Source organism: Hypanus sabinus, chromosome 21 (genome assembly GCF_030144855.1).
Source record: "Hypanus sabinus isolate sHypSab1 chromosome 21, sHypSab1.hap1, whole genome shotgun sequence".
Taxonomy (NCBI): Eukaryota; Metazoa; Chordata; class Chondrichthyes; order Myliobatiformes; family Dasyatidae; genus Hypanus; species Hypanus sabinus.
Genome location: NC_082726.1, coordinates 32664773 through 32684002, shown reverse-complemented (window position 1 = coordinate 32684002; position 19230 = coordinate 32664773). Strand labels below are relative to the sequence as shown.

At 40.8% G+C, this 19230-nt stretch overlaps 1 protein-coding gene across 15 annotated transcripts in view; it reads left to right on the top strand.

The window, feature by feature from the left end:
- LOC132378926 (paired box protein Pax-2-like) overlaps positions 1-11290 on the top strand; it is a 173440-nt gene extending 162150 nt beyond the window's left edge. For 11 of the 15 annotated variants that reach the window (XM_059946274.1, XM_059946277.1, XM_059946272.1 and 8 more), the window contains 2 exons: positions 5131-5217; positions 7339-11290. In XM_059946274.1, coding sequence (XP_059802257.1) covers positions 5131-5217; positions 7339-7460 — 209 coding nt within the window. In that variant the 3' untranslated portion in view covers positions 7461-11290. Of the gene's footprint in view, positions 1-5130; positions 5218-7319 lie in introns of all 15 variants that reach the window. The other 4 variants (XM_059946281.1, XM_059946278.1, XM_059946268.1 and 1 more) reach the window with 1 other exon arrangement.
- The last annotated feature ends 7940 nt before the right edge of the window (positions 11291-19230 follow it).

Below are 19230 nucleotides of genomic sequence, written 5' to 3'. Positions count from 1 at the left end.
CAGCTACCACTCTCTGAGTAAAGAAGTTCCCCCTCATGTTACCCCTAAACTTTTGCCCCTTAACTCTCAACTCATATCCTCTTGTTTGAATCTCCCCTACTCTCAATGGAAAAAGCCTATCTACGTCAACTCTATCTATCCCCCTCATAATTTTAAATACCTCTATCAAGTCCCCCCTCAACCTTCTACGTTCCAAGGAATAAAGACCTAACTTGTTCAGCCTTTCCCTGTAACTTAGGTGCTTGAAACCCAGGTAACATTCTAGTAAATCTCCTCTGTACTCTCTCTAATTTGTTGACATCTTTCCAAACACAGGTTTTTATTAGAATTGGTGATGATTGACTCATTTGTGAACACCTTACTTATTTTAAAATTCTCCTTAACATTGCTAGCTCTATAAGCATTCTGGATAACTCTTAAGTGTAAATACAATTAATGAAACAATATTTGTAAATGAGGTGAGAGAGGGAGTAGAAAAAGCCAGAATGTGTGTATCTGTGCGTGTTTGAGGAAAGAAAGAGAAGAGGGAAAGTGTAAAAGAGAAAGAGGAGACATATTGGTTAGTGCACTTGAAAAGATCGGGGGAGTTCTGCAAAAATAAAAAAAGAGATTCTGGTGAGGTAAAGACATAGAATTTGCTGGCATTAGTAGAAAATAAATATTTGGGGAAAAATCCAGTGTTGAGGAGCAACTGAACATGTTTGATTACTATCCAAAGTGAGATGAGATAGTTCCTTCAAGTGACAGCTTACCCAGAGCTAATTATCTAATACAAACTTTCCTGAGCTATTGATAAACATTGTAGTGTGCTTTGCAAGGCCTTTGGAGCGTATCTGGTTCCCCTCTACTTAACCTGTTGTTCAGGTTCAAGAGAAGCATTTCAGGGTCAGAGAATAGAAGAAATGTCTGTAAATATTTAAATCACAGCCTTGGTCAAGAATCACAAGCTCTCTTTCTGCCCCAGAGCTCACACTGGCATGCCAATCATTTGCTGTTGGAATTCTGTGTCTGAAACAAACATTGGTTATTGGTCCAATTAGCTTGATGAAACTGGATTTCATGAACGTATTCTGGTATACAGCACAATTTAAAGAATTTAAAAAAATTTAAAATTCCAATATGGGATATATTTAAATGAACATATTTTTCCATAACAAAGCAAAGTACTATAATTGCCAGAAATTTAAAATAAAACAAATTGCTGGAAATACACGGCAAGTCAGGCAGCATATGTAGAGAGAGAAACATTCAATGATTACATTTTAGTAAGACCATCAACTTTGAAGACTTTACAAATAAAAGCGTCATTGACTAGAACATTGTGATAGTGTGTTGCCGTATTTGCCTCCATAATTTTTCACGTGGAAAATTACAAGCACAACTTCAAGATATCTGAATAACCAACCCTAATATTAAAATCCACAACAGCAGTATCATTTGGAAAAGCAACTGCACAGTTCCAATTAATCATTCACCATATGTATTTTGTTCATGGGAGGAATTCTGTAACTTTTAAAAAATTTAAATACAGCCACCTAATGCTTTGGAGATCCTAAATGCTAAGTTGCTTTCATTAAGTCAAATTAGTCATGTGGCCACTGTGAATGTCCAGAAACCTTCAAGGCTGAAATAACCTCTCCACTCCTTTTATGGGTTGTCCCTGTGGTCCCTGTGGATAAAGGATGGTGTTTCCACTCCAGATTTATGGATTCAGAGGTGACTGCTGAGGCCAATGTAGGAATTATTGGCATTCCATAGATGAGGCTTGACAGAGTGGGGAGTCTGTGAGATGATGGGTTCCTTCTGCCGATTTTAATCATGATGGAGGTGCGAGCTCTATACAGATATACTGGAAGGCAGGACTGAATCTAGGCCACCGGTGTTCCACACGATGAACCTCTGTTGCTGCCAGTGGCACCATGTGTCTTGGCCAATGGCCAGTGGCATAAATGCAGAAACCCCTGTTTGCTGCACACTTTTTTTGAAACTATATTCCACTGAAGCCAACTTAGTGCACTTTTACAAACTTTAGTCCACTAATCAACAATAGAAGTGAAATATTCTTCACTTTCCCTTCAGTCCATTCACTTCCCTTCGATCTCCATCCCATTGCCTTTAGTGTCTTTCCCTCTTGCGTAATATTTCCTTTGTGTCTAGTTTGTGCAATATTGTGCAATACTTTTTTGTTTTCATCTCTTCTTGTGCGTTCTGCAATGGTTGAAATTTGTGATTTTATGGAAATTATACACTAATAAATCCTTAATGTGTTGAGTGGCTGTTGACACCACAATGAGTATTTGAAATACACAGTATAGAATTATTAAGAGGAAGTGAAGGAAATGAGTAGGGGAGTAAAGAAATTGATCATTGTGTTGTTTGGATATGAAAGAGCCATAGGAGAAGATAGAGGCCAGTATCGACCTGTTGGGCAGCACTGTGACACAAAAGATGGAGCTACTATCTCACAGCTCCAGTAATTCAGCTTCACTCCTCACCTCCAGTACTGAATATGTGGAGATTGAATGGCTTTTCTCTAGGTGACTTAGTTTCCTCCATACCCTAAAGACATGTAGGATGGTAGGTTAATTGGTTACTATAAGTAAAATCCAGGAAGTTGATGAAAAATGTGGTGAAAATTAATTCTGATAAGGATAGGATGAACAGCAGCATTGCCTCACTGTGTTGATGAGTCTATTTCCTTGCTGAATGAGTCTATGATGTTGAGACTCCAATATCAGTTTCTCTGCTACAGATTCTTTGCAATGATGTATCTATGTAATCATCATTATTCCTTCTGTGTTGATTTGTTACATGTTTCCTCTTTACTCTGTTTCCTGTTTTTGCTGAAGTGTGTATGATGTTAATTTGATTGTGTGCTGCATGCATTAATCTGCATCACTTGTTGAATGTACTGCTTTCCCTCATGGTTGTTTCTTTGTCCCTATGCTGGATTATAATATTCAGCACGTTGCCACTTCAGAGTAATTTTGCCCACAGAAAATTCCCAAACTGTCTCAGTCATCTGCACTAGGTCACCCACATTGATTTTATTTGGATGCAGAGGCAGCAACAATTTAACCCCTATCACATAACAGCTGGAAGTGGAGAAGGTTCTGAGCAGCTGAATGTCTCTTATTGAGCTTTTGCTGTAGACTATCCTTATGGTCTTCAGATTGTCAGAGATGTATAAGAGTGATAAAATATTAAATTCAAAAAAATTAAAAAAACAATTTTGATGTAATAAAAATATTAAAATAATTAAACATGTTAAATTAAAATATAAGCTATGAAATTATCTGCTCTTAGAGTTGAGATCTGGATGCACTGCCATCTCCCATTATGGTGTCTCAGATCTCCACACTGGACTGAATATGAGTAGACTCAGAGCCTTCCTGAAACACAGAGGTTTAAAGTTGCCAGCTGTTCCCAGCACAATCAGATCCTATGCATTTCAAGAAAGAAGTGGGAAGCTCCTCCCTAATGTTGTCAGTTCAACACAAGCTCCTGAGTTTTAAGTGAAACTTCTTTATGCCACACCAGCCCTGCTGATCTGGGCAGCATACTCTCCAAATTATTCAGAGAGAACTGCTGCTTTCACACCTTTGCCTCCGAGGCAGTTTCTACATTGCGTCCAGTACAGGAAAGCACTGCAAGGCACCAGTCCAAACTCATTTCTTGAAATGCTTTTCATGGACATTCAAACCCAGTTCCTTTCACGACACAAAGGTTGGGGATGTTGTGGATAGTGTGGAGGGCTGTCAGAGGTTACAGCGGGACATTGATAGGATGCAAAACTGGGCTGAGAAGTGGCAGATGGAGTTCAACCCAGATAACTGTGAGGTGGTTCATTTTGGTAGGTCAAATATGAAGACAGAATATAGTATTAATGGTAAGACTCTTGGCAGTGTGGAGGATCAGAGGGATCTTGGGGTCCGAGTCCATAGGACACTTAAGATGCTGCGCAGGTTGACTCTGTGGTTAAGAAAGCATACGGTGCATTGGCCTTCATCAATTGTGGGCTTGAGTTTAGGAGCCGGGAGAAATTGTTGCAGCTATATAGGACCTGTGGAAACCATAGAAAGGGTGCAAAGAAGATTTACAAGGATGTTGCCTGGATTGGGCAGCATGCTTTATGAGAATAGGTTGAGGGAACTCAGTCTTTTTTCCTTGGAGCGACGGAGGATGAGAGGTGACCTGATAGAGGTGTATAAGATGATGAGAGGCATTGATCGTGTGGATAGTCAGAGGCTTTATCCCTGGGCTGAGATTGCTGGCATGAGAGGGCACAGTTTTAAGGTGCTTGAAAGTAGGTACAGAGGAGATGTCAGGGGTAAGTTTTTTATGCAGAAAGTGGTGAGTGCGTGGAATGGGCTGCTGGTGGCGGTGGTGGAGGCGGATACAACAGGGTCTTTTAAGAGACTCCTGGACAGGTACATGGACTCAGAAAAATAGAGGGTTATGGGTAACCCTAGGTAATTTCTAAGGTAAGGACATGTTCGGCACAACTTTGTGGGCCGAAGGGCCTGTATTTTGCTGTAGGTTTTCTATGTTTCTATTCTAAATTAGTGTTCCTGGTCGTACAAAGCTGCTTGGGAGATCATCCAATGGATTTTCAGTCTTCAAGCTTTGCAGATTCCTGATTTAAATTTACAGATCAATTATTTCATTTCTGCACTGCTTCTACCCTTCTGCATTGGATTTCTTGATATTTTTCAGTGTCCAGATACAAGGCTCAGTTTCATGACACTATTCCTGTACTCGATATGTATAAAATTTACCTCTGTGCTCTCATTTTATATCTGAGATGCTAATATTGTCACACTAACCCTTGGGTGTATACATGGTGCTAATCTTCATCACTCTGTCTCTTCTGTGTATACATATTTACTATTTTAAACCTTAATGCACCATTTGCTTTGTACTCATATTTAATACAAGTTTTCATTGCACTGCTTCTTTGATTTAAGTATATTTCTAATGGCAATTCAATGTAGCAGTAAACCACAAGAGTGAACGCAATGTGAATAATTTATCTCAGAACATGAAATTCATCCAAACACAATGAAAGGCATCGGATCGTTCTCAGCATACCATTGTCTTAAGCATTGTCTCCTGTTCTTCCTCCCCCAGGCAGTGAATTTTCCGGAAATCCTTACACTCATCCGCAGTACACGACCTACAATGAAGCCTGGCGTTTCACTAACCCAGGATTACTAAGTGAGTATTGCTGTGTTACTACAGCCACACACTTAATGCCTCTTTGAGTTTAAATGATATTTTACTGTATGATACTGAGTAAGCAGATGATTTGCACAGTGAATATTACTGCCTTAATTTCATACCATATTAAAATTGGATTCTCCTTTGCACAAACAAATTGTAAACCTCAAGGTCCTGAAATTACATTTGAATTTTACTTGTTGCATCAGTAATGGAGAACATTGCAGAGTTCAGGGCAGTTTCAAATAAATCACAGCTTCAGGACTTGACTTACTCAGTTAGGTGATCTCAAATATTGTGTCTATGGGGGTGTGGATGGTGAAGTTCCATTATTGCTACAATAATCCAGGATCCCCACAACCCCATGACTTTGCTAATAGTGTGAATATGTGTGTGTGTGAGAGAGAGAGAGGGAGAGAGAGAGAGAGAGAGAGAGAGAGAGAGAGAGAGAGAGAGAGAGAGAGAGAGAGAGAGAGAGAGAGAGAGAGAGAGAGAGAGCCTAAAAAAATATATTTCACCTGTGAGACCAAATCCACTTCAACCACTGATTGCTGGAAAAATCATTTTATTGGTGAATTGCATTACCAGTGTGAATCAATTTTTTAAAGTTATTTAAACTCTGCCTTAATATTAGGTGAAATGTCAGACGGTAATTTACAATTCAAACAATAGTAAAATAATGAATGTAAAGAGTGAAAGCTCTATTCTGCTACTAAAGCTACTTCATATATGAATTGTCAGGAATAGAAACTATTTGTGTCCAGAATTTGCTGAATAGCTGTTACTGTATGGACACAACATGAGTAAAATTCCCTCTAATATTGTCCCTAATCTCAAAAGAGCAGTGGCATCATTTTGTAGTAACACTGTCTTTGTGAAAGCACCAACTTAGACACAGTATTGTGTTCTGCACTCACACCAGGTAGAAAGCAGATTGTAAAAGCTCTAAGTTGTTTCACATAAGACCCTGAAGTAAGCAGACAGAGAAACCTTTGTCTATTTGGTCTGGGTGGGATTTGAACCCCAATCCCAGAGGTAAAATGATAGCTCCTAACCCTCTACATAACACAGTCTACTCAAAGATGCTTTCATCTTTGCGAGGGACAAGCACAATGGCATTTATTCCTTTTTGGTCTGGTAGAGTAAATCTCAGTGATAGCAGTATGAGCTTAGTATCGCTGACACTATGCCCTGAAATCCCCAGACAAAGTGGTCACCTGAACAAAATTACACCTGCTATATCCCTGCAAAGCTAAAACACTTGCTTTTAATATTCCTGTTGCTATTTTCTGGTCCTTCAGTTTCCTTGTTCCTTCTTTTCTCTGCAGCACACAGAGGTTCTGCTACCCTCTGAGACCTATTGCGCATGTCCAGCTATGGATACCCTCAGCTGCCTTAGAATTCTGTATCTATTTCCCCCCTTTAAAATTCTCCTTTAAACCTACAACTTCCATAAACCAGAGTCATACAACTTTGTCCAATCTCACCTAATGTGCCACTTTATGCAGCTTGCTAGTTTACCACTGAAAAAGGTTATTGACGTTTACATATTTGATTAAACTATTGCAACTGTACAGAAATTGCACCACTGGAATATTGCTTTGGGAGTACTGGGCATAGTGCGGAGCTGGTTGGCTGTTCATTCACTTTCATCTCAACCCTGATCAGTTGCCACATTTACATCAGGTGCACCATCCAAAAGCTTTGTTGTGGGGAGTTAATATAGTCCATCTCTTGCTTGGAGTTTCCTTAGACCAGCATTGAGAAGCTGGCAATAGATAGTCTGAGGTGTTAAATATCTCAAGCTACGATGAGCATGAAAAGACCCTGAAGTCCCTCCAGCCTGCCCTATAAAACTATTCAGTCTTCAGCTAAGCCCAAAACCACCTAATGCACTGGAGCAAACAAGGTTAAAGCTCCAAGACCATTTAGGAAGTAAATTCTCTATTGCTAGTAGATGCCAAGACAAAGGTAAACTGACAGCTGATGTGCTCCATTAATAAGCAGATCCAACCTACCTTCTCCTGGGAGTGCATTATTTGTTGATAAACTATATATGTCCTTCCAACTGGTCCATCTTCTCCTGTGTTAACTTTCAGGTTCCCCTTATTATTATAGTGCCGCATCCAGGGGTGCTGCACCCCCCACTGCTGCCACTGCCTACGACCGCCACTAGTTTCTATGGCAACCACATGAAACTGCAAGATGAAGCTCTTGGGCTCCACATTGTACCAGTCTGATCAATTTCAATAGTGGATGAAGAAGTGGAAAACTAGAAAACTAAACTGTTAATCTGTGAATGCGATTGAAGGACTGACAATTGAGCATCAAAGTTGGTCAACGTGGGAGTCTCCGACTCTGGCTGCAAGTGTTTATCCTTCAACATTAGCTGCCATTGGTATATTTTGACTATTGGCTTTATTTTCCATGTCAGTCCCATTGATTCCTTATAGACTGGACAGAAAAAGAATAAAGAAAAGGAAACAATATCTCATTTATATATATATGTATGTATATCTTAATGAATGGATTGATTTTAAAACACATTAAAAAAAAACTGCAACAGTGCTTCATTGACTCAGCATTTGGACAAACTGATACCTCCCCACCCTTTCCCCAATGTTTGACTTGGTGATTTCAATGATTCCAAATATATATTCACTCAATAAAAGAAAGCAACAACGAAAGGCCGCCTGTTGTTTACATGGAGACCGTGTCTGGAAAGTCAAAGGCAACGCGAGAATCGGGAGCTTAAACAAGTGGACTCCTTCCCTGCTGCTTCATGTTTACAAGACGGCACCTCTCAAAACTGGCTCAGTGCTGACTCCAGTCGCTACGGATGGAGGGAGTACCCCACCTCCTGCCCCATGCCCCACCCCATCTGTTCCCTGCCCATCTGCCAGGGTTAGGGAAGACTCTGGCTGGTTTGTATACCATCTCTATGTGGCTTCTGTGGCTCCCCTGCAACCCTTGCCCTAAGACTGTACTGGCCAAGCTCCGTGGAGTACTCAGTTCACTGCAATTTGATAGACACTTCTTTCCTATGACATACATTCTTTTCAGGAAACTGCTGAAAGCAGTAAATGATACCAATGAGCAGCACCAAGTCCACGTTTAACTGTTCAAGCCCTGATGCACAGTGTGCAACAACTCTCAATAAAGTTGGTTGCATTTTACTACAGAATTTGTTGACAGAAGGTTTAGAATGAAGACAAATGCAGTTTGTCATCTTCAGTCAGAGGATCTCAGAAGAGTGAAAAAGAAGGCCACAGAATAGCTGTTGTTTCTTTGTACTTTTTTTTTGCACTAGCTATCCGATTGTACCACTTACATGGCTGCAATGGGTGTAGAGTTGGTGAGGAACACCAGTCTCTGCAAGATATTGTAAAAATACTTTCCTTTATGAGAGGAAAGGAAGAGGGTCAAATAGGCACTTAATTGGCTTGCATTTTGAGTTTACATTTACTGCACTCCAGTGGTGAAAGATATTAATGAAGCCTGTAGACAGATATTGCAAAATAGCTAACTATGGCATTTATAGTGAACTCTGTCTTGTGACCACTGCCAGGAAACAAAGCTTCCAAGCTTTACAGGATTAGGAGTAAGGCTAAATTGGAATGGCTCTAACTAGTTGGAGTGGTGGGTGAAGGTTATTTACCAAACTCTATAGGCTATGTATGACGTGCTAACAGTGAGAGCATTGATTAGTCCACCTTCTTCTCCCCACACTGTTGATATGAGCATGGCAAAGAGAAGGCCACATTCTGGAGGTAGCTTTGTTCCGCAGCTGTGGCCACTTTGTACCTGCATGTAAGTCCGATAAAGGTTGGTGGCACACGTGCGCAGTCATTATCACCAGAGTCAGCAGCTGAACTGTCGTGAAAGGTTTCTCTTCCATCCCCTAAACTTACCTTCCCCATTATCCAAACCACAAGCACATTTTTTTTAAAAAAAAAGAAAATTATCAGACAATGCACAGTCGTTACTGCCACACTCCCTGGCACTTTTGTATGTCTCTTTCCTGATCTGATCACAAAGGCGTGTGAACAAGGAGGTAACTCACTGTTTGGTGCAGCTTTGAAAAGAGGGAGAAGTGGAGATGACTCTGATGATAGGCAATCAGAGGCAGGTTCAGGGAGGGAACAGTCAAGAGAGAGAGAGCAGAAACAATGCATGGTGAGGAACAATCTATTTGGTACGGCTCTCTTAAACAACTGATAAAAAAGTGAATGTAATTTTTATTGCAACATTTGCCAAAGACTTGGTTATTGTTAGGTTTTTATTTACAGGACATGTATGCATTGATTGTAAATCAGTATTATAGGTACCTACTTCTTAACAGATTTGGAATTTATATGATGATATGCAGCTGAATCTTCAATATGCATATTAATAGAACGGAATAGAGTGAACTGTGGAAAATAATAATCCCAGCAATTAATTATTGTATTGTTACTTGCAAAAAAAATTGCTGCTTTGTAGGATGACATTGCTTATAATGTGAAGGAATTCCTCTTGTATATATAAGTCACAGCTGCATCCATTAGCAAGTACATCGGCACAGCAGTGTCTCGTAGATTTACTGACAAAACAGAGAAAAAAAACAAAAAAAAAGACTCGGCACCTGTTCTGTTAAAGTGTATTTGTGCTTTCAACAAAGTTCAAATAAAGCACGGCATACCCTTGATTCTGGTGGGCATACAGTGCTAAGGAAAGGTAGACTTTCACAATGGACTTGTTTTGTTTTTTGTTTTTTTTTGAGAAAAGTTTTTTTAAAAAACCAAGAGATTCATCACTATGCAAATTTCAAGAATTGCAGTGCTTTTTTTTCTGTAGTTGTGCTACATTGCTAGTCTAATCTCAACCTTCTCAATTGGGAAAACACACACATACATACATATACACAATAGATGCACAATATAGGTAACATTCATGCAACATTTGGAACTGATATAGGATATAGCACACAAATGCATACAGTGCATGCACAATACATGAATAGACGAAGGACATACAACACATAAAGATATCACATACATAGGCACCAACAACAAACAAGTTGCACACACTCCATACTCACAGTGACACTTCTGCAGACATACTTGCAAGCATTACACACAAACAGAATGCACACACATGCATACTGCCATAAACACACACACACGTGCACAAGCGCGTGCGCACACACACATGCGTACAAATGCAGACAATAACATACAATGTCAGATGTGCTTGGTAGAATGAACAGGGTGTTGTTGCATTATCCAATTCTGGAAACTGTTTGATCACAGACAATTGTTTCATTGTGATTTGCCATTGCCACGTTCTTCGTGATGTGGATCTGTCTTCTGACCAAGACCTCAGAGTCAGTCAGAGCTGATTTTAAAAAAAATCCATGACATTAGATGTTTTGTGACACAAATCCCAGCAGAGATCGTTGTGATCAACTCTTGCATGCTGTGGTCATTGCTTACCCAATGTGGGGTGGGGCAGGGGCTGGGTGGAGGGCCGGGTGGGAAAGCTGGGTTGGTAGGGAGGAGGGTTGAAAGGGAAGGGAAGAAATTGGGGCCATGTTTTGGAGAAACAAGACAAACTTGTTTCACTAAGTACAAAACACGCATCATGTGATCTTAAGATTTAATCACATGGACCCAGTATAATATGTTTTTCAAATTTAAAACAAATGTACTTCCTGGGAGAATTTAATAATGCCATTTAGAGGAACCTCAGATTTTATGAGACTAAAAAGTTAACTGGTGGACCTCCAGTGGGAGGGTTAGGGATGAAGTTTTGCAGGGTGGTAAGTTCTCTGGTAGATAATATCAAAGCTCAGCGAGAAGGGAGTAGAACACCACAGGAAAGCAGTTTTGAGTCAGAACAAGCCAACCATCCTTGACTCAGTACACATTGGCTGGCTGTTCTTTTGCAAAGCTTACTGCAGTGGCGTGACAATGTCACTAGTCTTCGAGACAAATTGAGTCGTCTACAAACTGACCCATGTGGCTCTCATTAAAGGTCATATTCTGTTCCAATTTTTTGTGCACATGAGAAATAAATTTTTTTTTGTATATCTTGCCTGTGTTTTGCCTTTAATTAATCTGGTTCTTCTTGCATTGAATGGGAACGGGAGCTATAGAAACAGAACCTTTACCTATTGAGTCCCTGCTGATCATCAACTCCACATTTACGGTAGTCCAACCCTAACCCCACTTTAGTATCCTCACATTCCCTTCAACTCCACCCAGGTTCTACCCCTCATCCACACACACCAGGAGCAATTTACAGCCAATTAGCTGACCAGGCTCCATGCCCTTTGGGATGTAGAGGAAACAGGGGCACCTGGAGGAAAGTTGCTTAGCGACAACTCCACATGGACAGAACTGGAGGTCAGCACTGAACTTGGGTCTTTGGTGTTGGAAGGCAATGACATGACTGGCTGTGCTGTTACTAGTCTCGTGTTGTTCCATAGTTAGGAGATAATAGATTTGTGCATAGCTTCCGAACCATTGATGCTGTAGTAGAACCATTTTATCTGTGTACACAATTTGGCCAAGATCCTGTTTGTTAGGTTACATATACTAATAGATCAGGTTTTTAGGGTTTAATTCAGTGCCCTCCCAAGCATTATACTACTGTTCCCTTTTGACCACTTGTCTTTCACGCCTGCCCAGGGTGATGACTGTCAGGAGCAGGTGGACACATCCCCATGTTTCAGGCAGAGTCCCTGTTTACTCACCTCCTAAGAGCTAAGGAGCAAGCCACTGGATTGACGCTTCAACTTCTCTTAGACCTGGAAAAGGCTGAAGGCACAGTCTCCAGGCAGGTGATAGAGGAGGGTATTCAGTGGATGCTGATGCCCAGATGAAAGCAATTGATAGTGATTGGAGAAGCAATGTGAAGTGTAAATCAAATGAGATGATAATTTAAGAGACAAAAGTAATCCAGGTCTGTAGATGGTCTCCATTATAATTCTTAGAGCCCATTGCCTTTTTCCTATCCAGTTTCTTCAGGCAGTTGAAAGAGATCACAGCAACGCTGGTCAAGGGACCATGTCCATCAGATTTTGCAATACAGCAGATGCAGTGTATTGGCATCTTGGCAGATTCATTCAGTCCTCTAAAACTGTGGAGAAATAGCACATAAACTGTAAGCATGTGTAGCTTGCTATGGTTGTTGGACTATCCTTGTAAAATGCAAAGGTGTTGAATGCCTCCCATACCTCATTGCAAAAAGACCCCAAAGACAACAACAATTACTCCCTAAGTTTTAGCTTTAGCTGCCCTCCCGATTCCCTGATCCAGACAGCTGTTTCCATGATATTCATTTCAAATCATGGTCTAAATTCGGGACGCCCCTCAATTAGCAACCTTAATATCATATTATCTGGTCTTTATCACATTGCTGGATGTTGGGGCTCTGCTGTTTTAAAAATGTTGCTGTAATTTTGACATTACATCTGTGACAAAACTTCAAGAACATTTGCTGTATTCAGTCCATAATGACAAAAAAATGATACTGGAACTTATCCCTTTCCCTAGTGCTAGCTTGTGTCCAGCAATAGCTCTAGAACTCAGTATTTGATTATCTATACGCCTTGAGGAACATAGATAGAATAGATGGTCAGAATCTTTTATCCAGAGCAGGGGACCCCAGAACTATCACTGGTGAGATCACTCTGCTCCAGAGAGGGAAAATGTTGCGCAGGTTTTCTCAGTTTGTTTGGATGTGGACTTGGACTGTGGACATTTGTTTCAGCCTTATGTTTTTTTTTTGTATTCTGTGCTTTTCGCCCAAACTGTCTCATTTTTTTTGTGTGCAGGGGAGGGGGATCGGGGTTTGATGTGCATGTTCCCATTTTGTTCATTTTTTTGTGTGGGGTAGAGGGATTTGGGTGTCGATCATGCTGTCGTACTTTTCTTTCTTGGTTTTGTGGCTATCTGGAGAAGAAGAATTCCAGAGTTGTGTACTTTGATAATAAAATTGAACCTTTGAACAAGAGGGTATGGTTTTAAGGTGGGAGGAGAGAGATTTAAAAGATATTCAAAGAGTAAGTTTTTCACACAGAGGGTTGTAGTTATCTGGATGGGCTGCCAGAGGAGATGGTAGAAGCATCTTTAAAGGCATTTGGATAGATATTTAGATAGGATATCTGTAGAGGGATACAGGCCTGATCTAGGCAAATGGGATGAGCATGTAGAGGAAGTTTATAAGAATGATCCTGGGAATGAAAGTTTTAATATATGAGGAGCATTTGATGTCTCTAGACCTGTACTCACTGGAGTTTATAAGAATGATTTGGAGAAGGGATCTCATTGAAACCTACCAAATATTGAAAAGCCATGGTGGAGTGGACATGGAGAGTATATTTCCAATAGTTTGAGAGTCTAAAATGAGAGGAGACAGCCTCAGAATACAAGGACATCCCTTTAGAACAGAGATGAGGAGGTATTTCTTTGGCCAAAGGTTGCTGAATCGTTTCCACAGAGGGCTATGGAGGCCAAGACATTGGGCACACTGAAAACTAAAGTTGATGGGTTTTAATAAGTAAGGGTATCAAAGGTTACAGGGAGAAAAGCAGAGAATGGGGTTGAGAGGAAAATAAAATCAGCCATGATCAAATGGTAGAGCAGTTTTGATGGGATAAATGGCCTAATTTTACTCCTCTCTCGTATGGTGAAGACCAAAATCAGTAAACTACTGCATTCTTAGAATGAGACCCCCAATCCAGAAATCGATAAGATCATAAGACTATTAGACATAGGAGCAGAATTAGACCAGGATCAGAATTAGACCATTCAGCCTAATGAGCCATTCCAACCCGACTGATTTATTATCCCTCTCAACCCCATTCTTCTGACTTCTTCCTGAAATGTTTAACACCCTTATTAATCATGAAACTATCAACCTCTGCTTTAAATTTACCAAATAGCTTGGCCTTGACAGACATCTTTGGCAATGAATTCTACAGATTCACCGAGCTCTGGCTAAAGAAACTCTTCCTGATTTCTATGGTTATAGACATTCCTCCTCATTTCTCTTCTAAATGGAGATCCCTCAATTCTGAAGCCGTGTCCACTGGTCTGGGAAACCACACTATTGGAACCATCCTCTCCACATCCCTTCTATCTAGCCCTTTCAATATTTGATAGGTTTCAATGAGATCCACCCCCCACCATTCTTCTAGCTCCAGCAATTATAGGCCTACAATCATCAAATAGTCCCCATATGTTAACCCTTTCATATCTAGAGTCATTCTCGTGAACCACTTCTGGACCCTCTCAAATGCCAACACATCTTATCTTAGCGAAGAGGCTCTAAACTACTCACAATACTGCAACTACAGTCTGACCAATGCCTTATAAAGCCTTGGCATTACATCCTTACTTTTGCATTCTAGTCCTCTCAAAATGAATTTGCCTTCCTTGCCACTGACATGACCTGCAAGTTGACCTTTAGGATTTCCCGCATAAGGGCTCACTGTTCCCTTTGCACCTCTGATTTTTGAATTATCTTGCCATTTAGAAAGTAGTCCACACATCTATTCCTTCTGCCAAAGTACATGGCCCTACACTTCCCTACGCTACATTCCATCTGCCACTTCTTTGCCTATTTCTGCAATTTTTCCAAGTCCTTCTGCAGGCACCCTGCTTCCTCAATGCTACCTGCCCCTCCATCTATTTTGGTATAGCGCACACACTTAGCCACAAAGCCATCAGTTCCTTATCCAAATTATTGACATATAGTGTGGAAAGTAGCGGTCCTAACAGCAACCCCTGTGGCAAACAACTAATCACGGGCAGCCAATTCACTGTCTCCTGCCAGCCAGCCAATCTCCTTTCTAATACTTTTCCTGTAATACCATGGGCTCTTGTCTCATTAAGCAGCCTCATATGTGGCACCTTATCAAAGGTCTTCTGAAAATCCAAATAAACAACATCCACTGGCTCTCTGTTGTCTATCCTGCCTGCTATTTCCGCAATGAATTTCAACATATTTGTCAGGTAAGATTTCTCCTTTAGAAAACCATGCTGACTTTAATCTATTTTATCATGTACCTCCAAGTACTCCAAATCTCATCCTTAATAATAATCTCTAGCATTTTTCCAACCACTGAAGTCAGGTTAACCGGCCAAAAATGTCCTATCTTCTGTCTCCCTTCCTTCTTAAAGAGTGGAATGCATTGGCAATTTTCCAGTCCTCTGACAATACCAGAATCTAGTGATTTTTGAAAGAATCACCATTCCCTAATATTCCAGTAACTCTTGCTCCATGCTCCAAGTGAAGTAGACTAACGTAGACATAAAACCTACATTCTTCCCTGGAGTTTTTAAGAAATTACAAGTTGTAACCTTGTAACTCTCAGAAGGCACACCCTCATGACTGTAGACTGAACAACTGCACTGAGTAGTGTCACAATGGAAGAATAACACACCTGGTGCTTGGAATTCAATGGTCAAAGTCCAAAGTAAATTTATTATTGAAGTATGTATACCATATACAACCTTGAGATTCGTTTTTGATCAAGCACTCCCAGGAAAGTAAAGAAATGCAAGACAATCCATGAAAACCCACACATAACAAATACCAACAAGCATTCAACATGAAAAGGAGGACAAATCATGCAAAAAATATAAGAATAAGCAAATAATACTGAGTGCATGAGCTGCAGAATCCCCAAAAGTGAGATCATAGTTTGTAGAGTCATTTTCTTTGTTGAGGGGAGTGAAGCCAAGATGGGTGTAGGGCAACAACTGTTCAATGAGTCGTATGCAGGCTGTTCCTGAACCTAAGAGCATGGGACCCAAGACCTCCGCTCGATGGTAGTAGTGAGAAGAGAGACAGAGATGAGTCAAATGCAGGCAAATGAGATGGGTCAGGTGGATGACCTTGGCTGGCATGGTATAGTGAGGCTGAATGTGCTCTACTCCATTTATATTTATGACTGTGAGGCTTAATACAGCTCCAATGTTATATGTAACTTCACTGATGACACCACTGTCATTGGCTGAGATAAAGGTGGTGATGAATCAATATATGGGAGGGAGTTGAGTGATGCCACAACAACCTCTCACTAGGAAGAAAGCAAACCATTAGGAAGAAATGCATGTCATCTAAAACTCTGGTAAATTTCTATAGATGTGTGTGATAGAACATATATTGACTGGTTACATCACAGCCTGGTAAAGAAACACCAATACTCTTGAATGGAAAAGCCCACAAAAAGTAGGAGATTTACAAGGATGTTGCCTAGTTTGGGCAGCATGCCTTATGAGAATAGGTTGAGTGAACTCAGCCTTTTCTCCTTAGAGTGATGGAGGATGAGAGGTCACCTGATAGAGACATACAAGATGATGAGAGGCATTGATCATGTGTATAGTCAGAGGCCTTTTCCCAGGGCTGAGAAAGCTAGCATGAGAGGCCACAGTTTTAAGGTGCTTGTAAGTAGGTACAGAGGAGATGTCAGGGGTAAGTTTTTTATGCAGAGTGGTGAGAGCGTGGAATGGGCTGCCAGCTACAGTGGTGGAGGTGGAAACAATAGGGTCTTTTAAGAGACTCCTGGATAGGTACATGGAACTTAGGAAATTAGAGGGCTCTGGGTAACCCTAGGTAATTTCTAAGGTAAGGACATGTTTGGCACAGCTTTGTGGGCCGAAGGGCCTGTATTGTGCTGTAGGTTTTCTATGTTTTTCTAAGGTCTAATTTCATTAATTTCAATTAGTTTAATGCCAAGGGGTGCAGCCTCTGGAGCATTTGGAAGGAGAAACTGATTGGGAAATGGCTGAGTATAAGAGACCATGTCCAGGATCACCAGAATAAATGGCAATAAGTTAATGAGTAAAAGCAAAGGCAATGAGACTCTACCACAGAAAGACTTGATATGTTTGGAAACAAGCAAGGTAATGCATCTTTAAATAGCTTTCGCCATCCTCAGCAACAATTTACCTTTCATCTCTTCCATTGTTGGAAGAAGAGAGTGTTGGGATTGGCACCATATATTCAATATGTGCTGCAGTGACATGACAGATAGTACTGCTGAATCATTTTCTGTCTGTGAGTTGTTTGTATGTTTTCCCTGCGACGGCGGGGTTTTCCATTAGGAGCGAGGCTTTCTCCCACACCTTAATGACATGCTAGTATGCTAATTAACTGCTATGAATTACCCAAATGTATGTAAGTGGCAAAACAATCAAAGGGGAAGTGGATGGACATGTAAGAGAAAATGAGTTGCAGGCTCACAGGAAGATAGAATTATTCAGTTGAGTGCAGGAATGAAACCAATGGACTGAATGGCCTCCTTTGCAGTATATAAATAATTATGCCCGCAGTAGAGATGCAGTCAATTTCACCTGTGCACCTGTTCTGTGAGGAGACTGGGATGGGAATGGCAAAGGATCAGTACTCTGGATGATTCTTTAGATGCTTGCATCAGAGAGAAATGGGATCACTGACCCCGTGAGGACAGGGAAGATGGAATATCCATAACTGAGATCTGCAGCTTGGCTTTGCTTTGCTCTTCTTTGTTTCTGCCTGTGAAAGAGTCAGTAGACCATAGTTGTCCCTGAAAATGAGCCATTCTGAAAGACATCTTTCTCTGCCCATGTTTCAGTCACTGGATCAGCACACCTACAGGCTGTCCATTAGAAATTCAGCCTCAATATGCATCTTTGCTCTGCTACAGAGAAAGACATATATCAGGGCAAACATTGGTACTGCGCATCATCCAGAATTTAATCCTTCACCTGCTGAGAAGTCATCATATATATCAAAATCTCTCATAATTTAACCTTTTAACCTACTCCAAGGTCTCCTAACACTTCCCTCCCACATAGTTCTCCAGTTTCCGTCCACATCCTAAACAATCAGGAAAACTCACCAGCACCTTTACTTTCTGAGGAGGGTGTACATCTATTCTGACGTCCTTCTACAGATGCACAGGAGAGAGCATTGCTGTAAGGTACAGAGACAGCACTGTGGCAGACAGGAAGGCTCTACAACAGGCTGCCAGCACTTGTCAACAATGTCTACCCACCATCAAGGACATAAATACAGAAAGGTGCTGGAAAAGGCCTAATAACACCCTGAAGGACTCCACCCATCCTGCTCATTGACTGTTCCACTCTCATTAGAGAGTGTCTGTAGCATCCACACCAGGACCACCAAACTCAGAAACAGTTACTGAGCAAGCAGTAAGGCTAATCAACACTTCCACCAACTAAACCATCTCTCCACACCTCCAACCACCCCTACTTTATTATTTCTTGTCGGAGTCACTTTATGTCTAGACCAGGGGTTCCCAACCATTTTTATACCACGTGCCAATACCATTAAGCAAGGGATCTGTGAACTCCAGGTTGGGAGCCCCTGGTCCAGATACACTTACACCTAGCATCACTTTATGGACATGTACTTATATATACACATGATCTTATATATTTATATTTATAGTGTTTTTTTAATTATTGTGCTCTTTATCTTATTGTGCTATTTTTCTGCTGCATCGGATCCCGAGTGACAATTATTTCATTCTCCTTTACACTTCTGCACTGGAAATGGTATTAAATAATCTTGAATCTTGAATGAAATGTGGTCCCTTTTGTAATGTAGACCTGGACTATACCCACCCACAGCACTTGCATCCATGTACTTATCTAAACTTTTCTTAAAAGTTGCAATCAAACCTGCATCCACCACTTCTGCTGGCAGTTGTTCCACATTCACATGGCCCTCTGAGTGAAAAATTCCCCCTCCAGATTTCCTTCAGTATTTCACATTTCATCCTTAACCTATGATCGAGGAGGTTAAAGAGACCTACATGAGACATACAGATTCTGCTTCTGTTGGACTCAAGCGTTTGATGAGCAGTTGGGTGGAAACTGTGGAGTTATACAGCATAGTTACCAGAGTCCTGCAGTAAGTTCTAAGTATTCAGGACTCTTTAGATTGTTGGCAACTGGTTGCTAGAACCTCCTCTATTTGGAATGGGTTACAGGTCAGCAATTCCTATAAGGA